This window comes from Balaenoptera ricei, chromosome 2, assembly GCF_028023285.1.
Source record: "Balaenoptera ricei isolate mBalRic1 chromosome 2, mBalRic1.hap2, whole genome shotgun sequence".
Classification (NCBI taxonomy): domain Eukaryota; kingdom Metazoa; phylum Chordata; class Mammalia; order Artiodactyla; family Balaenopteridae; genus Balaenoptera; species Balaenoptera ricei.
In genome coordinates, this window is record NC_082640.1 from 176,168,650 (window position 1) to 176,191,949 (window position 23,300).

Consider the following 23,300-nt stretch of genomic DNA (forward strand, 5'->3'; position numbering starts at 1 on the left):
TGGCGGGGCTTTCTTCAGACAGAGGTGGGGCTGGGTCAGGACAGCCTATGGAAAACAGCTCCCCAGCCAATTCTGAGTAAAGTTCAGTCTCCTCAGGCCTTTCCCATCTCAGTCAGGGTCACTGAGACGCGAAGGGGTCCAGCAAGCTGACGTCAGCAACTCCAAGTCGTAAGAGGAGGCGATGTTGAACAGCTGGATGGAGGAATGGCCCTGGGGGTGGGGGGTGGCCAGCGCTGTTTCCCAGGGAGCCTGTTTTCTGCAGGGCTGAATGAAGCTGGAAGCCATTTGAGGCTGTAAGGCACAGAGGTGGAGGAGTTGCTCAGGAGCGAGGGATAGGAAATGCAAATGCATTAAATGTTTTCATTATTGGGAGCTTTGCAGCTGCACCTTCTGTCTTTTTTGTTTAAGAGTATCTTGGGTTCTAGTACTTTTTATTGAAGGATAACATACAGGGAAGTGGACTTAATACATTTTCCCAACTGTGCGTACCCATTTCTCCAGCACCATATCACGCAACAAAATATTACCAGCTCCAGAAGGCCCCCTGCATCCCCTTCCAGTTACCCGTCCTCCTGGCTGTACTGAGCCCTTGCTGTATGCTGGGCCCTCTTCCACACGTTTACATAGACCTTCTCGCTCCATTTTCTGAACGAGCCCAAGCGGTAGGGACTAATATTGTGCCTGTATCACAGGTAGGAAACGGAGACATGGCAAGTTAAGAACCTTGCCCAAGGCCACACCACTAGCAAGTGGCGGACAAGAATTTAAAGGCAGTGAGAGGTCCACCTTGCCCATGCGGCTTCTGGGAGGAGATGGAGGACACTTGTCACCTAGAGGTCCCATGTACTATATGCAGAGAAAACAGAATGACCAAAAGTGATTGAGAATTTAGTAATTTGATTAATAAAATATAAATGCATCCAGAAACAGAGGTCTAGACATTCCTGATGCTTGCACATGGGGGTGGGGTGTTCATTCCATGTTCACTCAATGCACGTGGGTTTGGGCACCTCTTAGACAAACTCTGAGCTCTCCCCTCAGATGGAGAAGCCCTTCTCTGGTGCTTTTGACAGATGAGGAAGGCGGGTGCCAGAGAGGAGAAGTGACTCGCTGAAGGTCACACATTCAGTGAGGTCACACTGGGACTCAGACCCCAGTGCATAGACTCCCTTTACAGTGCTCTTTCCTTTCTGCCTTGCAACACCCCCATTCATCAGCTTCTCCGTGAACACATTTCATAGACATTCACAGTTGAGTTGAATACTCCAGAGCCTCTGTTGGGTCACAGCCCCAGGGTCTCAAGCTGCCCACGCACATCCCTACCTCCAGCCTTGGAATCAAGGTTGAGCACTTAGCAGAGAGCTCCACTGCCCACTTACTCTTTACCCAGTGAGCTGCTGCTAATAGCCAGCCTCTTCCATGCCCAGCAGGAGGCCTGCCCCTTTCCGAACCATCTCTGAGACCAGGTAATTCCCTTCTTTCCTTTAGGCTCTTACCCGACGTGCAGTGAGAGCCAGTGCCCCGCCAGCCTGCTCTCTCCCAGCCAGAGCCTGTCTCGGTTATTTGTATAAAGCAGAACCAGGTCCCTGAAGCTCATGGGTTCTCTGAACCCTTAGTCGGTGGAGGACGACAGGAAATCCACACAGCCTGCTCATGTTTCTCTCCAGAGAGCTTCCTCGAGCTCAGCCTGTTGGTGCCCTGGGATTGTGTGCCTTCATTCTTGCACCAGCATTGTTGAGTACTTACTGTGTATAAGGGGCACTGTCCAGAGATAAATAAGACAGATGCAAATGCTTTGGACTAGGCCATTTATCAAGTAATCCTCTCGGATGGGCACTTTATGACACACAATTCCAAGATCAAGGCCTCTGCCTTCCTGGGTTTCCATCTAATAGCAGCTGGATGAGTTAGGACTTTGGTTGGAAGTGACAAAGACCCAGCCTCGACTGGCATGAGCAAGTGATGGGAAATGATGGGCTTCTGATCTGGGAGGTCTGGGTCCAGCTTTAGGCATAGCTGGATCCAGGGGTCAGTGGGTGGCAACAGGATGGGCTCAGCTCTCTTCCGTGCTGGCTTTCTTCCCAGCCAGTCTTGCTCTACACAGGGACCCTGGAAAGTCATGGCCTGCATTGTTACCACTCTTAGGTTCAGCAGAAAGAAAGCATGCCCCAAATTCCTAGGATTGACACTCATTGGATCATTTACCTATCTCTGAACCAACCTTGTAGCCACCCCTACGGAGGGACTGGCCCCACTCACATCATATGGACAAGAACAGGGAAAGGGTGTCCCCCAAGGAGAACCAGGGTTGCAGGATGCTGGGCAAGCAGAAACAACAGACGTCAGCTCTGTCCACCACCCCAGCACTCTGAGTACCCAGCTCTGGTATAATCCGTCTCTCTCTGAGACAGGCTGATCTGCATTTGGGCCAGGCACGTCTGTCCTCTTGGGCACAGGGTGTGTGGCAACAGCCCACAAGCCTTCCTGGCCTGTGCCATCCCCGTATCATCACCCACCTATATTCATGGCATCATAGCGCCCTCTCATCCCTCTAGCCAGAAACCACAGGTGCGTGCTTCCTCGCCTCCTTTGGTCCTCCATCCTGCTGCTCAGGTGGCCACAGCATTTGCGCACCTGTTCCTTCCTCACCATCCTTGAGTTACTCCGGCAGCTTCTGCCTAAGGTCCCTGTCCCCCACCCCCACCTCCGCAACACCTTTCTAAAACAGGCATCAGCAAACTACAGCCCAGGAGCCAAATCAGTTCCTCGCCTGTTTGTAGATGGCCCACAAGCTAAAAATGGTTTCCACATTTTGAAATGGCCAGAAAAACATGTTAAAGAGTGATCGTTTGTGATGCTCGAAAATTATATGAGATTCAAATTGCTGTGAACATAAATAAAATGTTATTGGCACACAGCCATGCCTGTTTGTTGATGTATATGGCTGCTTTCATGCTACTAAGGCAGAGATGAGTAGTTGTGGCAGAGACCATATGGCCCCCAAAGCCTGAAATACTCACTCTCTGGCCCTCTACAGAATTAAGTTTCCAGTTGGGGTTAAAATACTCTAATCCTGTCATTCCCGTGCTCAGAAATCTAGTGCTCCCTGGTGTCATGGGGACACAGCTAGATTCCCACGCTGGCACTCAGGTCCTCTTCTCATTGTCGCCTCCCCTACTTCCTGGGTCCTGACGGCACAGGATTCCCGGTCTCCAGGGCTCCCTCCTTCCTGCCTCAGCATCCAGTTCATTCCTTTGCCTAGAGAGCCTCTCTCTCCTTCCTGGGAGAATCCAGGAAATCTTTGGAGCCCAGCTCTCTCATCTGCTGCTTTTCCCTGAGTCATCTTTTCCGAGTTGGAGTTAATTGTTCCCTTTTCTGTATTCCACTAAAATTCTGTGTAAGCTTCTCCTTGTGGCATTTGTCCTGTTACAGTCGCCATCCTCTACACATCTGTTTCCCTCTCCCCGCTAGATTGCAGACACTGCCAGGCTTATCCTTCCTCCCTCCCAGCCCCCAGCACAAATCCTCCTGGTAGACGGTACACACTCGGTGCTTGTCAGAAGGAACAAAAGTCAGGGTCTGGTCTGGAAGTAGCTTCTGTTCCAGGGACAGACCTGCTGGTTGTATAGGAATACACGCGTTGGAGAACTGCAGCTGGTAGAAGAAAATATGAAGCTAAGACAGAACGAACAAGGATTCGAATTGACTTAATGAGACTTTAAGGGGGGAGGGGGGAGAATCAGAGTTCTCTGGCATGTTCCTGGCCACCCAGTTTGGGTAGAGAGGGTCTTGTGAGGGAGGAAGACCTGTGCTTAGCAGCATGTGGACCGGTAGACCGTGAGAGGCAGAGAGTAGGCGGATCTTAGTTACAAGGAGGCAGAGTGAGGCAGGCATCAGTGTTCAGTGGACAAAGACAGCAGCCACCATTTTAATGTGTTTTATTCCCTAGACCAGCGTTTTTCAACCCAGACACTATTGGCATTTGGGGCTGTGTAAGTCTTGGTTATGGGGGCTGTTCTGTGCATTGTAGGATATTTAACAGCATCCCTGGCCTCTGCACACTAGATGCCAGTAGCACCCCTGCCCCCAGTGTGGCAACAAAAAGTGTCTCCAGAGCTCACCCGGGCAGGGGAGACATAATCATTCCTGGCTGAGAAACACTTTCCCAGCTGACTGCTCCTCCACGTTCTGTGGTGAAAGACTTGTTTCTCTATTTCACCAACACTCTTGTGAAATACTAGAAAAACATGTTTGTAAAATACTAGAAAAACAAATCACTCGATAAATGATCACATACTTGGTTGTCACAATGTCAGATTGCTTAAAAGTGTTTAAATGCTTATTCTTCTCGCTCTGTTTTCCTCCTGTCACGGACAGGTAACAAAGAGTTCACAGATCACACTTTAGCACAGCGCTAGACCCAGAAAAATATTCGAGAACCTTCATTCTCTGCTTGAATAGAAGGGAGGTATCGTTCCCACTGAATGGATATCGCTTTCATAAAGTCGAAAAATCATAAGTCGAATCGTCATAAGTCAGGGATCGTCTGTGGAGTGCACTTCGGGAAGAGTTTGCAGTACTGGGCGGATAAAGAGGGAGACAGAGGCTGGCAGGAAAGCAGAGACTCATTTCCCTGCCTTAGTGATCAACTTCTCTCCTGCCATGTGCTGTGCGCCCTGCATCGAGGGGACAGGACATGAATGAATTGAGCTGAGGAACCCCTGGGGTCAGGCATCTCATTGGGAACCGCTTACTCTCTCTCCTCTTACTGAGGTGGAAACTGAAGACCTCTCTGTCAAAATGACATTTAGTGGCAGAACTGAGGCCAGAACTGAACATTCTGGACTCTCAATCCAGTGCCCATTGTCCGATTCTTGACTGCCTCATGAATCTTAATTCTGTTGATGTTTTTGAAGAGGGGGCATGGGCCTGAGAAGACATCTAAGGGGAGAAAAGTCTAGAAGTGAAGGTTCGGTGACCTCAACGTGGTTCATTTTATAGTCTGTTCTATGGATCAATGAATCTCCTGTTTATAACAAGCTAATAACCTTCTCAAACTTCACAGTGCTTCATGGAAACTAAGGAGTGAAGTAATTTTCCACAAGCTCACAAAGGAAAGCCAAGAAGAAAATCCAGACCCTAGTGACTTCATCGGAAACGTTTTGGACAGAAGCTAAGGATGAGAGCAAGCCTAGAACTTAGAAAGAATTAGGCAGATGTCTTTGTTCTTGTGAGATCTTAGGAAAAAGGGGTTACATGTCTGAATTACAACCATCTGTCATTCAACAGCTGTTTAGTTAAGCACCTGCAATGTGAAACACCCTGGAAATCCATCAAGCCTGCCAGTGTCCTCCTTCTGCCTGTCACCTTGCTTCACCCTATTAGTTGAGCTCCAGTGGCTCGATGTCTCATTAGAACTGTGAACGTCGACAAGGCCCACCGAAGGACTGCCTGGGATCTGTACAAAAGGAGAAGCTGTCGTGTCCTTTCCAGGAAGGTCTCGGTGGGCCTTCCCAAATATGACTGTTGACCTCAGCCCCTGTTTTTCCTCAGTCCTGACCTGAGGCTTCCTGCCTTGAGGCTGCTCAGGGCACCAGCAGGGCTTAAGTCTGGGAAGAGAGGCAGGATTATATGCCAAGGAGAAGGGTGGCCAAACAGGGAACCTCTCGGGCTGGGGGTAGGGAGACAGCGCAGGACCTAGGAGTGCTGGGGTGGGGTGACCCCGACCCACGGCTATGGGTTATCAAGTAAGTGGTGATAGCAGCCTGTCAGGTCCCTCCACCAGCCTGGCCCCTTGGTCTCCTGGTTTGGCCCCATCCGGGGCAGGAATGGCTCCTCGTTCTTCATATCCTAACCCCAACCCCAGTTTGCCAAGATCCAGTGTGTCAGTCAGGGTTCTCCAGAGAAGCAGAACCAATAGGAGGTACACACACTCTGTGTGTGTATGTGTGTGTATATATATCCATAAAGAGATTGATTTCAAGGAATTAGTTCATGTGATTATAAGGCCTGGCAAGTCCGAAGTCTGAAGGGCAGGCTGTCAGGCTGAAAAAAAAACCGCTCAGGAGCTGATGCTGCAGTCTTGAGACAGAATTTCTCCTTCTTCTCTTCCAGGAAACCTCAGTTTTTGCTCTTACGGCCTTCAACTGATTGCACGAGGCCCACCCACATTATCAAGGGTGATCTCCTTAAAGCCAACCAACAGTAGATGTTAAGGCACATCTGCAAAATACCTCCATGGCAACCCCTAGATTTGTGTTTGATTAAATGACTGGGTACTATCGCCTAGCCAGGTTGGCACATAAAATTAACCATCACCTCTACTAGACAGCCTGGTCATGACTTCAGGGCCAGGGCAGGTCAGAGGTAAAGGGAGGGGCTGCTCTAGCCTCCTCAAGGTCCCTTGCTGGTTAGTGGGGAGCCCTAACCAGCCTTGCTGGTTAGACCGCTCGCTCTTGGCAAATCATCCACCCTCCCTTAGCTTTGTCCTTGGGTGGGAGGCATTCCTGAGCCCATGCACCTGCTCCAGCATCTGTCTTTCCCCAGGCATTTGCTTGAGGCTGTCTAGGAAGGGGACGTACCAAGTATCTATGTTGGAAATGATGGAGGTCTTTCCTGGCACGTAGGCATGGGTTAACTTGAACTCTCTCGACTGATTGGTATGAATTTTTACTACAGGGCACTGAACTCCTAGTGAATAAAGTGACCATGAAATTTATAATCCAAACTGGGACACTTTGGAGAGCAGAGGGGACATTATTAATCATGCTGGACAGCAGATGTGAATCAAGATGGTTCTGGGGCAAATCAGAGCATATAAAAGACTTAATAACAGTCATCACTATGTTGTTCTTAAGAGTTCATTAACCCAGAGTAGTTTTCTGTGCCTGTGTTCCATAGATGAAGGGTTAATCAAGTCAACAAATGTGAGTGCAGTTGTGGGCTGAGTTGTGTCCCCCCAAAGATATGTTGAAGTCCTAGCCCTTGGCATCTGTGACTTTGACCTTATTTGGAAATAGGGCCTTTGCAGATGTGATTAGTCAAGATGAGGTCATACTGGAGAAGTGGGGCGGGCTTGCTAAATCCAGTGACTGGTTCCTTACAAGAAAGCCACGTGAAGACACAGATGCCCAGAGGAGAAGGCTGTGTGATGATGAAGCAGAGATTGGAGTGATGTGTCTGTAAGTCAAGGAGCTCCAAGGATTGCCAGCTGTCACCAGAAGCCAGGAGAGAGGCCTGGAACAGATTCTCCCTTAGTCTCTGAAAGGAACCAACCCTGCCACACCTTGATTTTGGACTTCCAGCCTTCAGAACCGCAAGAGAATAAATTTCTGTTGTTTTAGGCCACCTTGCGTGTGGTACTTTGTTACAGCAGCCCTAAGAAACTAATATGGGACTTCCCTGGTGGCACACTGGTTAAGAATCCACCTGCCAATGCAGGGGACCACGGGTTCGATCCCTGGTCCAGGAAGATCCCACATGCCGCGGAGCAACTAAGCCCGTGTGCCACAACTACTGAGCCTGCGCTCTAGAGCCTGTGAGCCACAACTACTGAGCCCACACGCCCCAGAGCTCCTGCGCCGCAACTGCTGAGCCCCTGTGCTGCAACTACTGAAACCTGCACTCCTAGAGCCTGTGCTCCACACCAAGCGAAGCTACCGCAATGAGAAGCCTGAGCACTGCAATGAAGAGTGGCCCCCGCTTGCCGCAACTAGAGAAAGCCCGCACGCAGCAACGAAGACGCAGCCAATAAAAAAAAAGAAACTAATATGGGTGCCTCCTACATGCCAGGTTCTGGTGGAAGTGCCAGGGGTACATCAGCAGCCCACAGCAGATACAGCCCAATCTTATGAGGGCTCACAGTGTAGAACTTTGTCCCTGGGACTTTGCACAGACTGCTGGCTGTATGGTCTAGCCAGACAATAATTGTTTCTGCAGGTTGATCAGACAACTGAAATTAACACCTGGCCCAAATTGATTCTCACACCCACCTTTGCCAGCTGAGAACAACAGGACAAGTCAAGTGGGTTCTGTTTCTGACTTTGGCAATGGTGACATGGCTCAGGTGACATCAAGGTCTTGTTCCAGGGGTGCAGAGTGCCTGTTGTGATGAACCCACCTGAAAATGGGTCACAACAGGCAGAGCCCATGCTGCTTCCGGAGCTTCTGAGCTCGGGAGATGAGCTCACCTTTCTAGCAGCAGCAAGGACCATATCCAGCCCCATCCCAAAGTCTCCTCCACAGGAAACATGGTGGTGGCTGACACGTGCGATTTTCACGTGAATCCAGGTGCTTGTTACTTGTCCATCCATGTTGCGAAACTATGACAATGAGGGAAAACACTGGGGAGTGCTAAGGTTTATCAGTGGTAATAAATATGCTCCCCTTTTCCTATATTGTGGGAAGTTCTATGGATCTCTCTTTACTGACATATAACAAATATAAAAAAAATACAGATTTTTAAGTGCACAGCTTGAGTTTGACAAATGTATGTAACCATGTAACTACCACCCCAGTCAAGATCTAGAACATTTCTGTCACCCTAGAAAGTTTCCTGTGCCCTTTTCTAATCAGCCCCTCCCCCAACCCCAGAGGTTCTGATTTCTATCCCCGAGGGTAGTGTTGACGGTACTTGGGCATCGTATCTGTGACATCATGCTGTTTGTGCTAGATTCTTTCATGCACCATATTTTTAAGCTTCATCCTTTACTGATAAATCATAATAAATGGACTTAAACATTTTACTATAAAAAACAATATAATCATGTTATAAAGCGTTTGGCAAGGAGGTGATGGGAGGGAAAGTGATTTAGGATTCTTTTATGTGCCACAGCCGTTTTAATGGTTTTAGTGTGTTTCTTTCTAATTCTTTTCATTTGCTTATTTGTTCATAGCTGCAAACAATCCATAGGTGATTTTTTCGTGTGTTTCTTTTTAAAATTTATGATAAACATTTTTTCCACATCCCGTGTCTTTACCATTTTTGATAATACTCTATCTAAATTGTGCCATGCTATAAGCTTGGACCCCAGAGACGAGCTTGAACTACTAACACTGTCACCAAGAATCCTGTGTGCAAGCGCAGGTCACTATCCACACCCCCCAGGGAGCCTGGGAAGCACAGCACTGCCAGGGTACCGTGATCCAAGGACAAGCTCCCCAGGAGAACACATGGTGTGCCTCAGGTGTTGCAATGCCATGCCGGCCTCTGCCTCCTCAGGCTAGCCCCGCATTCCAATTATGACTACCATACCTCTCCCTCCCCCCGGCCTGAGTGAGCAAGAGAGCCCTAATCAGCTGTTGCTTTAACCCCCTCCTGTGTGGGTGGGGAACAGACTCCTGAGGATGGCCTACACACAGAGGCAGGGTCAAAACCAAAGCTGAAGCCCAGGAGCTGGGTGAACAGAAAAAGGGAAATTTCTCCAGGCAGCCTCAGGAGCAGCAGATTAAACCCCCGCAATCAGCCTGATAAACACTGCATCTGAAGAACACCTGACTAGACAACGAATGTTTCAAAAATTGAGGCGGTGGACTTTGGGAGCAACTGTAAATTTGGCGTTTGCTTTCTGCATCTAATCTGTTTCTGGTTTTATGTTTTTCCTAGTTTAGTATTTAGTGCTTATTATCATTGGTGGATTTGTTTATTGGTTTGGTTGCTCTCTCTTTTTTTAAAAAATATATATATGTATTTTTTCCTTTTACTGTTTTTAAGAATGTGTATGTGTATGCTTCTTTGTGTGATTTTGTCTATACAGGTTTGCTTTGACCATTTGTCCTAGGGTTCTGTCTGTTCATTTTTTTAAATTGTTTTTGCTTTTGTTAAAAAATAAATAAATAAATAAATAAATAAATAAATAAATAAATAAATTGTGCCATGAAGGCAGGGGCTTTCACTGTCATGTTCACTGATGTTTTCCCAGTATGTAGAACAGTGTCAGGATGTTGGTAGGTGCCAGTAAATGTTTGTGGAAGGACTCGATGAATGTATCACAGCTACTTAACCATTTCCCTATTACTGGACAATTAGGGGCTTTGGTGTTGTACCATTAGAAATAATAAATATCTTCACACAAATGGTCCCCCCCCCCATTTTGAGTGATATTCTTAGAACAAATGCCAAATATTGTGTCAGAGAAGAAACATTTTATGGTTCTTGTTAGACAGTCAAGTGCCTTGTAGAGCTGAATTACTCAGGTATCAGTCTTGGCTCTGCCACTTATTTGCTGTGTGACCTTGAACAAATTACATCACCTTTCTGTGTCCTAGTTTGCCCATCTGTAAAATGGGACTAATGATAATATTTCCCAGGCTTGTTGTGAGGATTAAATGAACTACTGTGTGTAAAGTACTTAGAAGACTTGGTGCATAGTAAGCCCTGTGTATATATTTGCTGTTTATGTTTTATACATAAAAGAGGTTATGCTAAGAAAAGTTTTGCCTATCTTTCCAAGTAGAAATGGTTTATATCTTAATAACCACTGTCCTTTTGATAACTTAATAGCACTGTGTGGTGCCCACTGGCGAGTGGCTCAGAGTTGGGTTGCTGTGTGATGGGCAGGAATCTTGGTGACTGGTTCCCGTCAGATGTTCTGTGTGCCTGCCTGTGAAATGCTCTTGCTGGATGCCATCCGGTAGAGGCAGGGACGAGACCGGGGTGAACAGTTTGTCTTGCCAGAGACTCAAAGGCAGGTAGGGGAGTGGGGCAGCTTTATAGCGAAAAAAAGAAAAGACTTCCATTTTGACCTGAAGGAGGTTGCCGGCCTGGGGAAGCTGGAAGTGGCTAAATAGAGGCAGGGTATTTTATGCCGTTGGTTTGGGGAGTGTATTCATTTCCTAGGGCTGCTGTTACAAATTACCACAAACTGGGTGACTTAAACAGTAGAAATGTATTCTCTCAGTTCTGGAGGCCAGAAGTCAGAGATCAAAGTATCAGCAGGGCTGGTTTCTCCTGGAAATTCTGAGGAGAATCTTTTCCTTGTCTCTGTCCTTGCTTCTGGTAGCTGCCAGCAATCTTTGGCGTCCCTTGGCTTATGGACACATCACTCCTATCTTTGTGTTTGTGGTCACATGGCCACCTTCTCTGTTTCTGTGTGTCCTTTCCTCTTCTTAGAAGGATACCTGTCATTGGATTTATGGCCCACCCTAATCCAGTATGACCTCATTTTAACTCAGCTACCTCTGCGAAGACCTTATGTTATGAACAAGGGAATTGCATTCCCTCAAAATCCATATGTTGAAGCTTAACCCCCAAAACGATGATATTTGGAAATAGCGCCCTTAGGGAGATAATTAAGGTTAAATGAGGTCGTAAGGGTAGGGCCCTAATGTAATAGAACTGGTGTCCTCATAAGAAGTAAAAGATATCACTTATATGTGGAATCTAAAAAAATGGTACAAATGAACTTACTTACAAAACAGAAAGAGTCACAGATGTAGAAAACAAACTTATGGTTACCAGGGGGGAACGTAGGGGGGAGGGATAAATTGGGAGATTGGGACTGACATATACACACTACTATATATAAAATCGATAACTAAAAAGGACCTACTGTATAGCACAGGGAACTCTTCTCAGTACTGTATAATGACCTACGTGGGAAAAGAATCCAAAAGAGTGTATATATGTATATGTATAACCGATTCATTTTGCTGTACAGCAGAAACTAACACAACATTTTAAATCAACTATACTCCAATAAAATTTTTTTTAAAAAAGTGAGTTTCCCATAGACAGCAAAAAAAAAAAAAAAAAAGAAGTGAAAGAGACACCAGAACAAAAGTGCACACACACAAAGAAAAGGCCATGTGAGGACACGGTGACAAGGCAGCCATCCACAAGCCAGGAAGGGCGCTCTCACCAGAAATCAGCCATGCCAACACCTTGATCTTGAACTTCCAGCCTCCAGAACTGTGAGAAAATTAATTTCTATTGTTTAAGTCCTCCAGTCTGTGGAATTCTGTTACGGCAGCCCTAGCAGTCTGACGTACCTTCTCTCCAAATAAGGTTGAGTTTAAGGTTCCTGGTGGACGTGAATTTTGGCGGGGGACACCATTCACCCCATTGTAGGGGTCATATTTAGCTTTGTCTGGCTGGTCTTGAGTTGGAAATTGGGACAAACAGTAGGGAGGCTGGCCCTCACTGACCACGTCCCGACCATCTGGACCATTGCTATGGCTGTGGGCCAGTTGTGGTTGGGCTTCCCGGACCAGCTGCTGCGGAGGACATGGGTCAGAGCTCTCCTGTATGGCCTGGCCGGCGTCCGTTTGCATGTCCAGGCTCTTGTCCTGCTGCTGCTGCTAGCCAGCTGTGATGCTGAGGGAAGCACTTGACCTGTCTGGACCCCAGTGTTCTCTCTCCCCTTGAAAATGGGGCATGAAGCAGTTCTCCGTGGGCGGGAGAAAGATGCTCAGCATCAGGGCAGGGAGAGAGGTGGAGATGGCGAGGGTGGCTTAGAAAATATTTCCCTGGTGATTTTGCTAAGCCCGTGGCCCCTCCTGGGTGGAGAACAGCTGGGCCACTTGGCATCTGGAGCCTCTGCCAGCCATGAAATTCCACAGCGGTTTCTCTTGGAGAGAGCAGTCTTCCTGCTGGATCTTCCAACCATATTTTTATTTTTCGTGGCGCTTGATCTCTTTTGGAATGTACTAAAACGAGAGAGAAGATTTTAAACTCATTTTCGTGCTGGTTAAGCCAATGATTTAATCTAATTATTTTTACTCCTGTTTGGGACATGAGAGTGATGCTATAAAACCTAGACATTTCAGCTGTTGTCCATGAAAGGTATACAATTCTTAGCAACTTTATTTTAAACTGTAGAATTGGGGGAAAATCACGATTTTTTTTTTTTTTTTGCTTTGGTTTCTGGCATTGGGTGGTTTCTAAAACACAGAAGTCGAAATGCTAGAAATTTGAAGCTATTTAAATTACTCCCCAGCCTTCCCATCTAGCTTTCATAGTTTCAGGATAAACGTCAGGGCTTAGAATATGGGGTTATTTTTAACCAGGGTAGAAAGCAAAGGGAGAAGGGCATGTTTTGAGGCAATTTTTTTTTTCCTTTTTGAAAAATTCAATTCACAGTTTCTATTCCCTGAAGAGAATCAACTAATCAAAAGGTTTAAGAAAGGTCAGCATCTAATGGAAGGACACCTCTGTCAAACACTCTCCGTCTGGGAAGGGTCACGGTTCAGCATCCAAGCAGCAGTTTGAAAAGCTGAGAAAGGAGGGATAGCCACACCACCTCCTGGGCATCCTTCCGGGCAGAGCTCATCCTAGCAGCTCCTGGGTTTGTGTCAGAAGGGAGGTGGAAGGCCAGATACTCATCACTCAGCGGGCATTTCCTGAACACCTGTCTTGTGCCAGGACCTGGCAGCTCACAGACGTGACCAGTGCAGCCAGAGCAGAGCAGACTGGAGAAATTGCCAGGGCTGGACCACGCAGGGTCTTGAAGACCTTGATAGCGTTCTGGGCATTTCTCTGAAGAGTAGTTGAAAGCCTTTGAGGAGTTCTAAGCCATAAATGCATGTGGAAAACAGAAAGGAGCAGATTGAGAATGGTCGTGGGGAGGTCAGGCAGAAGGCGGGTGCAGTGGTCCAGCCAGAGTGGATGCAAGTGGTGGAGATGAGGAAGCTGAGGGACTCGAGAGCTGTTTTGGAAGTAAGATTGTGGAGGATTGGCTAAAAGAGGGCAGAGTGTACCAGTTAGCTTTCAGTGCAGGAAATAGGAACCATTCTCAATATTTTCAACAGAAAGGAATTGAATTCAGGGAATTAGGTCCTTACAAAATTACAGGAAGGGCCAAAGGAGCAGGAATTGGAAATGGAATATTCAAATTCAAGAACATCTTATGTACAAATAAGGAAGTAGATGCTATTGTCAGGAGAGCCTGTCAACACTTAGATCTCCAAAGCCTTGGTTGCCAGAGGAATAACACCTCTCCCTCTTTTCTGTCCTCTGAATCTGCTAGGTTGGCCAAACCTACTTCTCATTCAGAACCCTAGCTGCATGGTAGGTCAGGTTTCACAGAATAGGTAGCAGAGCTAGTATGTGTGAACATGCAGTGCACGGCCCGCATACCCGTACCTAGTGTTCTTGACAGGAAGGCTCATGGAGGGAAGTCGAAATGGATGCTGAGTGCCAACTGGCCTGTCCACTTATCACAGGGTATGAGGGAGGAGGAGGTCATCAAGGATGGCACCAGACCAATATGGAGGGTGGGCCGTTCGCTGGGGACAGGTTTAAGGTATTTATAAGATGGCCAGAGAGTCATGTGCCATTGCCAGCTGGGTATGTTAGGTCTTGAGCTCAGGAAAGAATGAGATCTGGGAGAAGTCTGCAGAGATTAGAAAGTCAAAGCCAGGTCACCTGGAGAGAGGAGGGCTCAGGGCAAATCCCCTGGAACCCCAAGATTCGGGGTCCCATAGAGGAGGGGGCCCTCTAAAGGAGACTGGGCAAGTGAGGACAGCGTGGGATCAAAGAAACTAAGAGAGAACATTGCAAGAAGGTGGAGTCACACAACAGTGTGGGTGAACCTGAATGCGTTTTGCTAAATGAAAGGAGCCAGACCAAAAAGCCTATATATTCCATGATTCCATTGATATGACATTCTGAAAAAGGCAACACATCAGGGGTTGGGGTTCGGGGGAGAGTTTAACTACAAAAAGGCTGCAGAAGGGAATTTGGGGGTGGGGGAACTCTTCTGTCTCAGAGGCGTGAGAACCCATAGAAATGCACATCACAACGAACGAATCTTACTGTGTGTAAGATGGATGGATGGATGGATGGATGGATGGGTAGATAGATAGATAACACATACATTCATTCATACATTCATATATATGTTCATTCATACATAAAAGAAGTGGTCAGTTTTAGTAAATGTTTCAGGGAGGTCAAGGAAAATGAGTGACAGGTTTCCCCTGGATCCACAGAATAATGGGCTAGACCCCTGTATGAGTGGGTCCTGGGCTATAAGTGGAATTGACCTAAGACATGCAATGTGTATTCCTCCTTTTGAGAGCATGACTTCTTGACACGGCCCTTGGAGCTTCCAGGAATACAGAACCTGCTCCTTGGATAAAGGAGACCTTAGTCCCGAGATGTGCCCCTCCTGTGGATAAAATGCTTGGATGGAAAGAGCCTGGTGCTGGTTGGGCTCCCAGCCTGGGTTCTTCTCTCACCTGTGCCAAACAGTGGTTGTATGACTGCAGGTGACTCCTTAAGCCTCGCAGAGCCTCCATTTCCTCATCAAGAAAATGGGAATAATGATCTTCTCAGGACTGACATGGCAGATTAAAGGACTTTGAAAAGTCAGTAACGCAGCCTCCAAAACTTGACGAGGGTGCCACTCTCTCCATGGGCTTGCTGCCCGTCCCACCTCCCCCAGGCCAGTAACCCCTGGCTTCCTTCATGCCTCACCATCACAGCAGGCTTCTTCCTGTCTCTCAATCATTTGTTGCCTTATTGGACCCTCACCAGCCCGTTAAGGGCACATCCTCAAGGCTAAGCCCCTAGCCTAGCACCTGGCACATAGTAAATGCTCAAGAAGCATGTATTGACTTGAACTCCTTCAGGGTCAGGGTATTCGCCATCCTGATAACCTCCTGCTTTCTGAATAACTTTGGCTTTCTCCAGAAGTTCCCATCGCCCTCCAAGGTGAAGAGCTGCCAGGCCTAAGGATGCCCACAGATGCATCAGGGCCTTATCCACCTGCTCCCAGAGAGTCCATCACCTGCTGCGTGGGGGCTTAGTAAATACTTGTTGAACAAATTCATACATTTTGGAACTAGCAGCAATGTTGGCCAAAGTATAGAGCCTTGAAACGGCAACATAAATTCAGGGTTTCTGAAATATAATGGCATCACCCATGTAACTGTGTGTGTCAACAGGAAGGGTCAAGTGTGCTCTAGGGGTCTGGCTTATAAGGTGTTAGAGAACTTAGTAGCTAGTGGTGGGGAGGGGATGGCAGATGTCCCCTGGGACCTTACATTCCTCCCCCCAATGTTCAGGAAGGCAACTGGCAGGAAAGACCTCCTGCCCCAGTTCCGCCCTGCCCTGCACACAGTGGTGGGGGGATATTCCAGAACCAAGAGTGACGGAGAAACCAACTCTGGGCTCCGAGGTCCACAGGAAAGAATCCTAAAAGAGGGGTGGGGAGTGGCTGCTGGGTCGCTGGCAGCTTTATCTCCCCTCCTCCTCCTCCCCTGCCCGCCCCCGGGTGTGGACGTTGCTGGAATCATCTGTGGTTTCCTGAGCGCAGCTCCACCTGCAGACACATCTCTTCCCTACACCCACCAGATTTCTGCGGCTTAAAGGCTTACGTGTGACCTCGAAAGCCGCTTGTGTGCGCCCTGCTGATTCCTCTCTTCTCCCTGGTGGGGATTTGAGCGGATAGGGTAGACTCGGCCCCTCTCAGACACGAAAGCATCCCACCATTGAAAGTGGCCGGGGGCCCCCAATCCCAGCAAGCCCAAGAGAAGAGAAGAAGGTTTTCTCAGGAAGCTGGGATTAAACTGCACCAGCATTCAGATCCTAACATGGCCAGTATAATCACGCTTGCTCTTTTCCCCGCTAAGCTGATCTCATCTTCTCTTTTGCTTTCACAAACCAAGGCTCATCCTCTGGAACAGCGGGCACAGACCTGGTGTGGAGGGCGGAGCCTGTAAGTCAACAATCCTCAGAGGGATGGCAGCCTAGCTGGGATAAGTGCGGTGCATACACTATCTGTATCACTTAATCCTACAGCAGCCTGGCGGGCAGGTTCCGTTACATCCCCATTTATAGGTGAGGTAACAGTTCCGAGGTGTTAAACAACTCGCCAAGGTCATGCAGCTAACAAGTAAAGGACAGAGGCACTTCCTGAAACCTAAGTTACCTGCTTCTGAAAACAAAGCCTTAAGCAGCTGCATAGGCTGCCTGCAGTTTAAAATTGCTGCTGTTGAAATAGAGACACAGACGTAAAGAATGGACATGTGGATACCGGGGTGGGGGGAAAGGGGGGAGGGACGACTTGGGAGATTGGAATTGACATATGCACACTATTAGGTAACTAATTAGAACCTACTGTATAGCACAGGGAACTCTACTCAGTGCTCTCTGGTGACCTAAATGGGAAGGAAATCCAAAAAAGAGGGGATATATATATATGAATAGCTGATTCACTTTGCTGTACAGCAGAAACTAACACAACATTGTAAAGCAACTATACCCCAATAAAAATTAATTAAAAATAATAAAATTAAAAAATAAAATTGTTGCTGTTGATGACGAAGGTGGGAGGGGTGGAGTTCCTGCGGCATATGCGGCATGTGCTCCCTGGTCTCTACACCCCGCCCCCTGTACGCCAATTTCTAGAGGATGTGACTCTTAAACTGGGGAGTGGACTGGTCCCAGCTTCCAGCTGCAGACTAGGGAGGGCAGGGTGGCCGTCTCCCTGCTTGCAGCCTTTGCTATCCACGCCAGGGCATGCACACACAGTAACGATGACTGTTTCACCACCTTGCATGGCAGCAGATCGCCACTGAAGAAATAGAAGGACAGAGAGGTTAAATGACTCGGCCAGGGTCCCACAAGCTGATGGGTAGTTGAATCAGGACCCATTTCAAATCAGTGCAGCATGATTTCTATCCACGTTAGAGGCAGCCCTTAACCCTGGACGAGGAACTCAGGATCCCCCTGCTGAGTCCTGGCTTATATGGTCCCTGAACTAGTCACTCCCCCGCTGAGTCTCATCTGGAAAACAGGGATATTTGTGGCGGCGGTGCCTGCCTCATGGGCTCAGGGTGTGTCCAGAAGACTTGGGTGGGTACAGAGGGTGATAAGCAGCTGGTAGCTCTGCCGGTCACTCTGTCTCTGCTGGCAAAATTCAGACCATGATGGCATTCACTCCCTTCCACAGCCCTCCAGCGTACTCATGGGGTCACAGAGCAAGGCACTGCGGCTGAACCATTAGAAGCCTGTTCCTACCAAGGACAAAGCCATTTATAACCCACATCCCCTCTCTGCTGGAGCCCAGACAATAGTGTCCTTATGGCAGAAAGCAGCATTACTTGATTCTAATTTTCCAAGAGTGCCCAGTATTGGATAAATCACTGCTTTGGAGAATCAAAAACTGTCTCGAATTTTCATGGCAGAAATGTCTGCTTGATCTGCCCTGAAATATCCCAGACAGTTACATTTCTCCTGGAAACAAGATCCTGGACGCAGGAATGTTGGGTTACTGCCTTTATAATTCTCCATCTCTGAGCCGACAAGCCTTGAAGTAGACCCATGCCCTTGAACTGACAGCAGCAATTCTATTAAAGAAGTTTGATTACAGGGGAAAAAGAAGTGAAAGAATCTATGTTTCATTAAATGCTGCTTGTTTTAAAGTGGGAACGTGTTCTGGGAATCTGGGGAGCTAATGTTTTCTAGGTCTTGTTGGGAGAATCTCATCTTAAACAGAAAAGTTTTCTGTTTTAAGGGAGAAACCATCCTTTCAGAGCTTAGAGCCAAATTATATTTACAGAGAAGGGATTTTTGTCCTGGAAGTTTATCAGCGTTTATCAGGTGCCCACTCTGAACCAGGTATCATTCTAGGCATTTAAGAGGTTTGCAAGGGTAACAAAAGCATTCTAACAGGATGAGATGATGTAGATTGTCGATTGTCATTTTTGTTAATATTTTAGCATTGTTTATTCAACTGAGTGTTAAGGTCTATTGAGAACCTACTGTGTGCCAGGCCTGGCTGAGGCACTGTGAATGCAATGCAGGGCAATGTGGATCCCTGCCTTCCAGAAGCTTCCGGTCTAGCTGAAGTGCTGAGGACGTGGGGGTGTTTTGGTGTCTGATGGGGAACCTGCAAAAATGACATTCACAAAATAAAATACTTACCTGTTGGTCATCTCCAATGGGGGATGGGGCGGTGAGGAGGAATTATTCTGCCATTACAGGTGACATTGAGGTCCAAGAGCCCATAACAGAAGTGGCAGTACCCACCCCACAGGAGCATCCTTGGGCCAAAGAAGGGCCTATGACATGGTACTCAGTGACCTGAGATGCCACTTATGCCAGTGGAAGCACACCTGGCACCTGAGGGGCCTGAGAGGTTAGGGGACAAGGATGCTGTCGGCCCTCACCTCCTCCCTTGTTCCAGCTCGGCATCAGGTCCCCCTCCAAGCTTACCTAGAGCCTCGCCTCCCATGGATCGTTTCCCCTGCTCTGTGTGGCACCGCTATAAGAGACCTCTCCCTGGGGACAGGAGATTTTCCTAGTGCTGGCACTGCCATCCTCGACCCTGCCAACGTCACTTGACCTCTCTGGGATCTTGGCTTCCCCCTCTGGAGTGACAGGTCCATTGTGGGCAGGAGGAGAGATTGGGAGGAGGGGCTGATGGGTCTGGGACAGGCTGGAAGGGCTTTGCAAGAGGCCGCCTGTCCCTGAGCTCTGAAGCGACTCTAGCGGAAGGGGATGGGCCTCCCCTCTCCTCTTCGTGGAGCTGCTTCTCATTTCTGACTTGACAGTGGTGAGGGAAGAGTATTCCACAGTCCTGGGCGGGGGGTGGGGGGATGCAGGTTTGAAGCCCACCACAAGCTTGACACGCTGTAACAGTAAGGCATGTTATTAAAATTAGTCTCACCGTTTTACCGATGAGGAAACTGAGGCACAAAGAGGTTAAGGAATGTGTCCCTGTCGACCCAGCCTGTAAATATTAGAGCAGAGAACTGAACTTGGCCATGTGACCTCGGAGCCTGCCCTCCCAAGCAGGACAGCCATCCCTGGCCTCAGCCTGATCGTTGGCAGGGATTGTGTTTGTAACAGATCCGAGCGTGTGTTGAAGCCACTTGGAAAGCTGTCTGCTAGGAATGTGATTGGAATCCATTGACAAAACAAGGAACCATCCCGATTTTCTTCTTCGGTGACTTTTGACTTCTTTATACTTTTTTTTGGTAACTTTATCGAGATGTAATTCATATACCATACAATTCATCTGTTTAAAGTGTACGATTCAGTGGCTCTTAGTATTCAGAATTGTGCAAGCAACACCACAAGCAATTTTAGAACATTTTCATTACCCCAAAAAGAAACCCTGTACCTTTTAGCTGTCATCCCCCAAACCCCATACCCTCCAGCCTTAGGCAACCGTTAATCTACCTCTATCTCTATGGATTTGCCTGTTCTGCACATTTTATATTAATGAACTCATACCATAGGCAGTCTTTTGTGAGTGGCTTCTTTTACTTAGCAAAATGTCCTCAAGCTTCCTCCATGTTGTAACATTTATCAGTACTTCATTTCTTCTTATTGCCAAATAATATTCCATTTGTATGTAAATATCACACTATTTATCCACTCATCAGTTGGTAGATGTTTGGGTTGTTTCTGCATTTTGGTTATTATGAATAACACTGCTATGAACATTTCGTGTGTGGGTTTTGTGTGGACATATGTTTTCATTTCTCCTGGGAAGATACTTGGGAGTGGAATTGCTGGGTCATATGGTAACTCTGTTTAACCTTTTGAGGAACTGCCAGACTGTTTTCCAAAGGGACTGCACCATTTTGCATTCCCACTAGTAATGTGTGAGGGTTCCAGTATCTCCACATCCTTGCCAACCCCTGTTATTATCTGTCTTTTTGTTTATAGCCATCCTAGTGGGTATGAAGTGTTTCATTCTTTTTTTTAATTGCAAGGGATATGCAAAACATGATCAACTTTAAGGTACTAGAATATGGGGATAATTCCATATCCAGCAATGTTTTCCTAAGAGTGCAGGTCTGCCCTGGACAGAGAAGTAGCTGGCCTCTCCCCTGGCAGTCTAACACCAGGGAGGCTCTTCAGTTCCATGGCCGACCCCCCAGGCCTCAAATGACACCCCTTGATAACTAATATTGAATACCTTACCATGTCCTCTTGTCTTCCAGCGATTCATGAGTTCCCCACAGACCTGTTCTCCAATAGCGAGCGACAGCACGGAGCCGTCCTGCTGCATATCCTTGGTGTAAGTGGCCCTCTCGGGGTGGGATGTCCCTAAACTTCAGGCATGTGAAACCTGTCTTCAGAGCACAGCGTGTCAAAGGTCTCATCCAGTCTTTGTAGAGCCCTGTGAGAACAGATGCTGGATGTGTTTTAACCACAAAGAAATGAAATCTTAAGGATATGAAATGACTTGTTCAGTGTCACACAGCGAGTGGCCCCAGAGCCGAGACAAGGATTCACGTCTTCTTGTGCCTCATTTTCTGCTGTTATAAAATGGGAGTGACAGCATCTTTCCCAGATGTATAAATACAAGTGAACACGGGTCAAGTCCATCAGACGTCACAGGGCACGTGATAAGGGCTCTGTCCCCTCTTGCTATCATGATCCCCTGGATCCCCCCACATTTTACTGCCTTGGCATAACTAGTTTAAGACTTCGGTGCCCTTCTTCTCAAACTTCCCTCAGTGTTAGATGAGCCTGATGACCAGTGGTGGAGTTCAAGTAGCCGTTCAAAAAGGCATAGTGAGCTCAAAACTAAATTATAGGTAAAAGTTGCTCTTCTCTGCAGGCAAACTACAGCCCGCAGCCACTGCCCATGTCTGTAAATAAAGTTTTATTGGAACACAGCCATTCTCACGCTTTTCTGTATCATCTGTGGCTGCTTTTGTGCTTCACTAGCAGAGCTGAGTAGCTGTGTCGGAGACTCTGATCCACAAAGCCAAAAAAATTTACTATCTGTCCCTTTGTAGGAGAAGTTTGCCAGCCCCATTGTTTAGTGCAGGGAAATGAAAGTGCTCAGGGTTTAATTTTCTACTTTGCATCAGTCACAGCAAATGTTCCTCCCGATGTGGTTCCCTGAGCACCCGGAACCATCTGCTTACATATTTAAACCCAACCCAGTATTCGTCTTTGCAAGAGATAATTAAGCAAGTGAAAGCTGGGGTTCTCACATAGAGAGTCGCCACCTGAGAATAATGTATGAGTGAAGTTTTAATTAACAGGATAAACCACTGGTGAAAATGAAGGTTGTGGGCAAATTTTGAGTGACAGACCTGTGTATTATTTCTCTAATAGAGTTATTATCTTCCTAGTATCTCTGGCTTTCCCATGCCCTCTCCTTTCACTGAGGGGGTGTGGGTTTGGCAAATTAGTCCCATAGTTCTGTCCCTCTGCCTCATCAAAGTCTTGACAAAGCTTTTTTTCCTGAACCTGAGAGGACCTCAAGAATTTTGCAGGAACCTTTTTTTTTTTAATTTTTTAAAAAAATTTATTTACTTATTTACTTGGCTGTGTTGGGTCTTCGTTGCTGTGCGCGGGCTTTCTCTAGTTGAGGCGAGCAGGGGCTATTCTTCCTTGCCGTGCGCAGGCTTCTCGTTGCAGTGGCTTCTCTTTTTTTTTAAAAAATAAATTTATTTTATTTATTTATTTTTGGCTGCGTTGGGTCTTTGTTGCTGTGCACGGGCTTTCTCTAGTTGCGGTGAGTGGGGGCTACTCTTCGTTGTGGTGCGGTGGCTTCTCTTTGTTGTGGAGCATGGGCTCTAGGCGCGTGGGCTCAGTAGTTGTGGCTCACGGGCTCTAGGCGCGCGGGCTCAGTAGTTGTGGCTCACGGGCTTCGTTGCTCCGCAGCATGTGGGATCTTTCCGGACCAGGACTTGAACCCATGTCCCCTGCATTGGCAGGAGGATTCTCAACCACTGCGCCACCAGGGAAGCCCAGCGGTGGCTTCTTTTGTCACAGAGCATGGGCTCTAGGCGCATGGGCTTCAGTAGTTGTGGCGTGCGGGCTCAGGAGTTGTGGCTCATGGGCTCTAGAGCTCAGGCTCAGTAGTTGTGGCGCACAGGCTTAGTTGCTCTGTGGCATGTGGGATTTTCCCGGACCAGGGCTCGAACCCGTGTCCCCTGCATTGGCAGGTGGATTCTTAACCACTACGCCACCAGGCAGGAACCTTTTAGGCCAGGCATTACCCAACTATGTCTGGAGAACCAAATCTAGCCTACCTCCTGTTTTTATAAATAAAGTTTTATTGGAATGCAACCACACCCATTCCATGGCTACTCTTCTACAGCACCAGAGTCAAGACGGACTGTGTGGCCTGCGAGGACTCAAATATTTACTATCTGACCCTTTAAGAAAGTTTGCTGAGCCCTTCTTTAGAGCAAGAAAAGGCTGGAGCTTTAGAGCCAGTTTTTGTCTGTAGCACTAAGAAGCTTCTCAGAACTTCGGGCCCAAGTGAAGGAAACAGTGGTGTCATCTTGGCCCCCTTTTCTCTCCAGTGTTTCTGAGGCGTCAGGGGAGCCAGAGGCCCTTCACCCTCACGGGACACCCTTTGCCTGGGAGATGCTGTTGG

General features: G+C 47.6%; 1 protein-coding gene across 2 annotated transcripts in view; it reads left to right on the top strand.

Moving 5' to 3' along the window:
- Window positions 1–23,300, top strand: part of SLC24A4 (solute carrier family 24 member 4) — a 165,953-nt gene that overhangs the window by 89,378 nt on the left and 53,275 nt on the right. For both annotated transcript variants that reach the window (XM_059915819.1, XM_059915821.1), the window contains exon 3: window positions 20,899–20,975. In XM_059915819.1, the coding sequence (XP_059771802.1) occupies window positions 20,899–20,975 (77 nt within the window). The remainder of the gene's footprint in view (window positions 1–20,898; window positions 20,976–23,300) is intronic.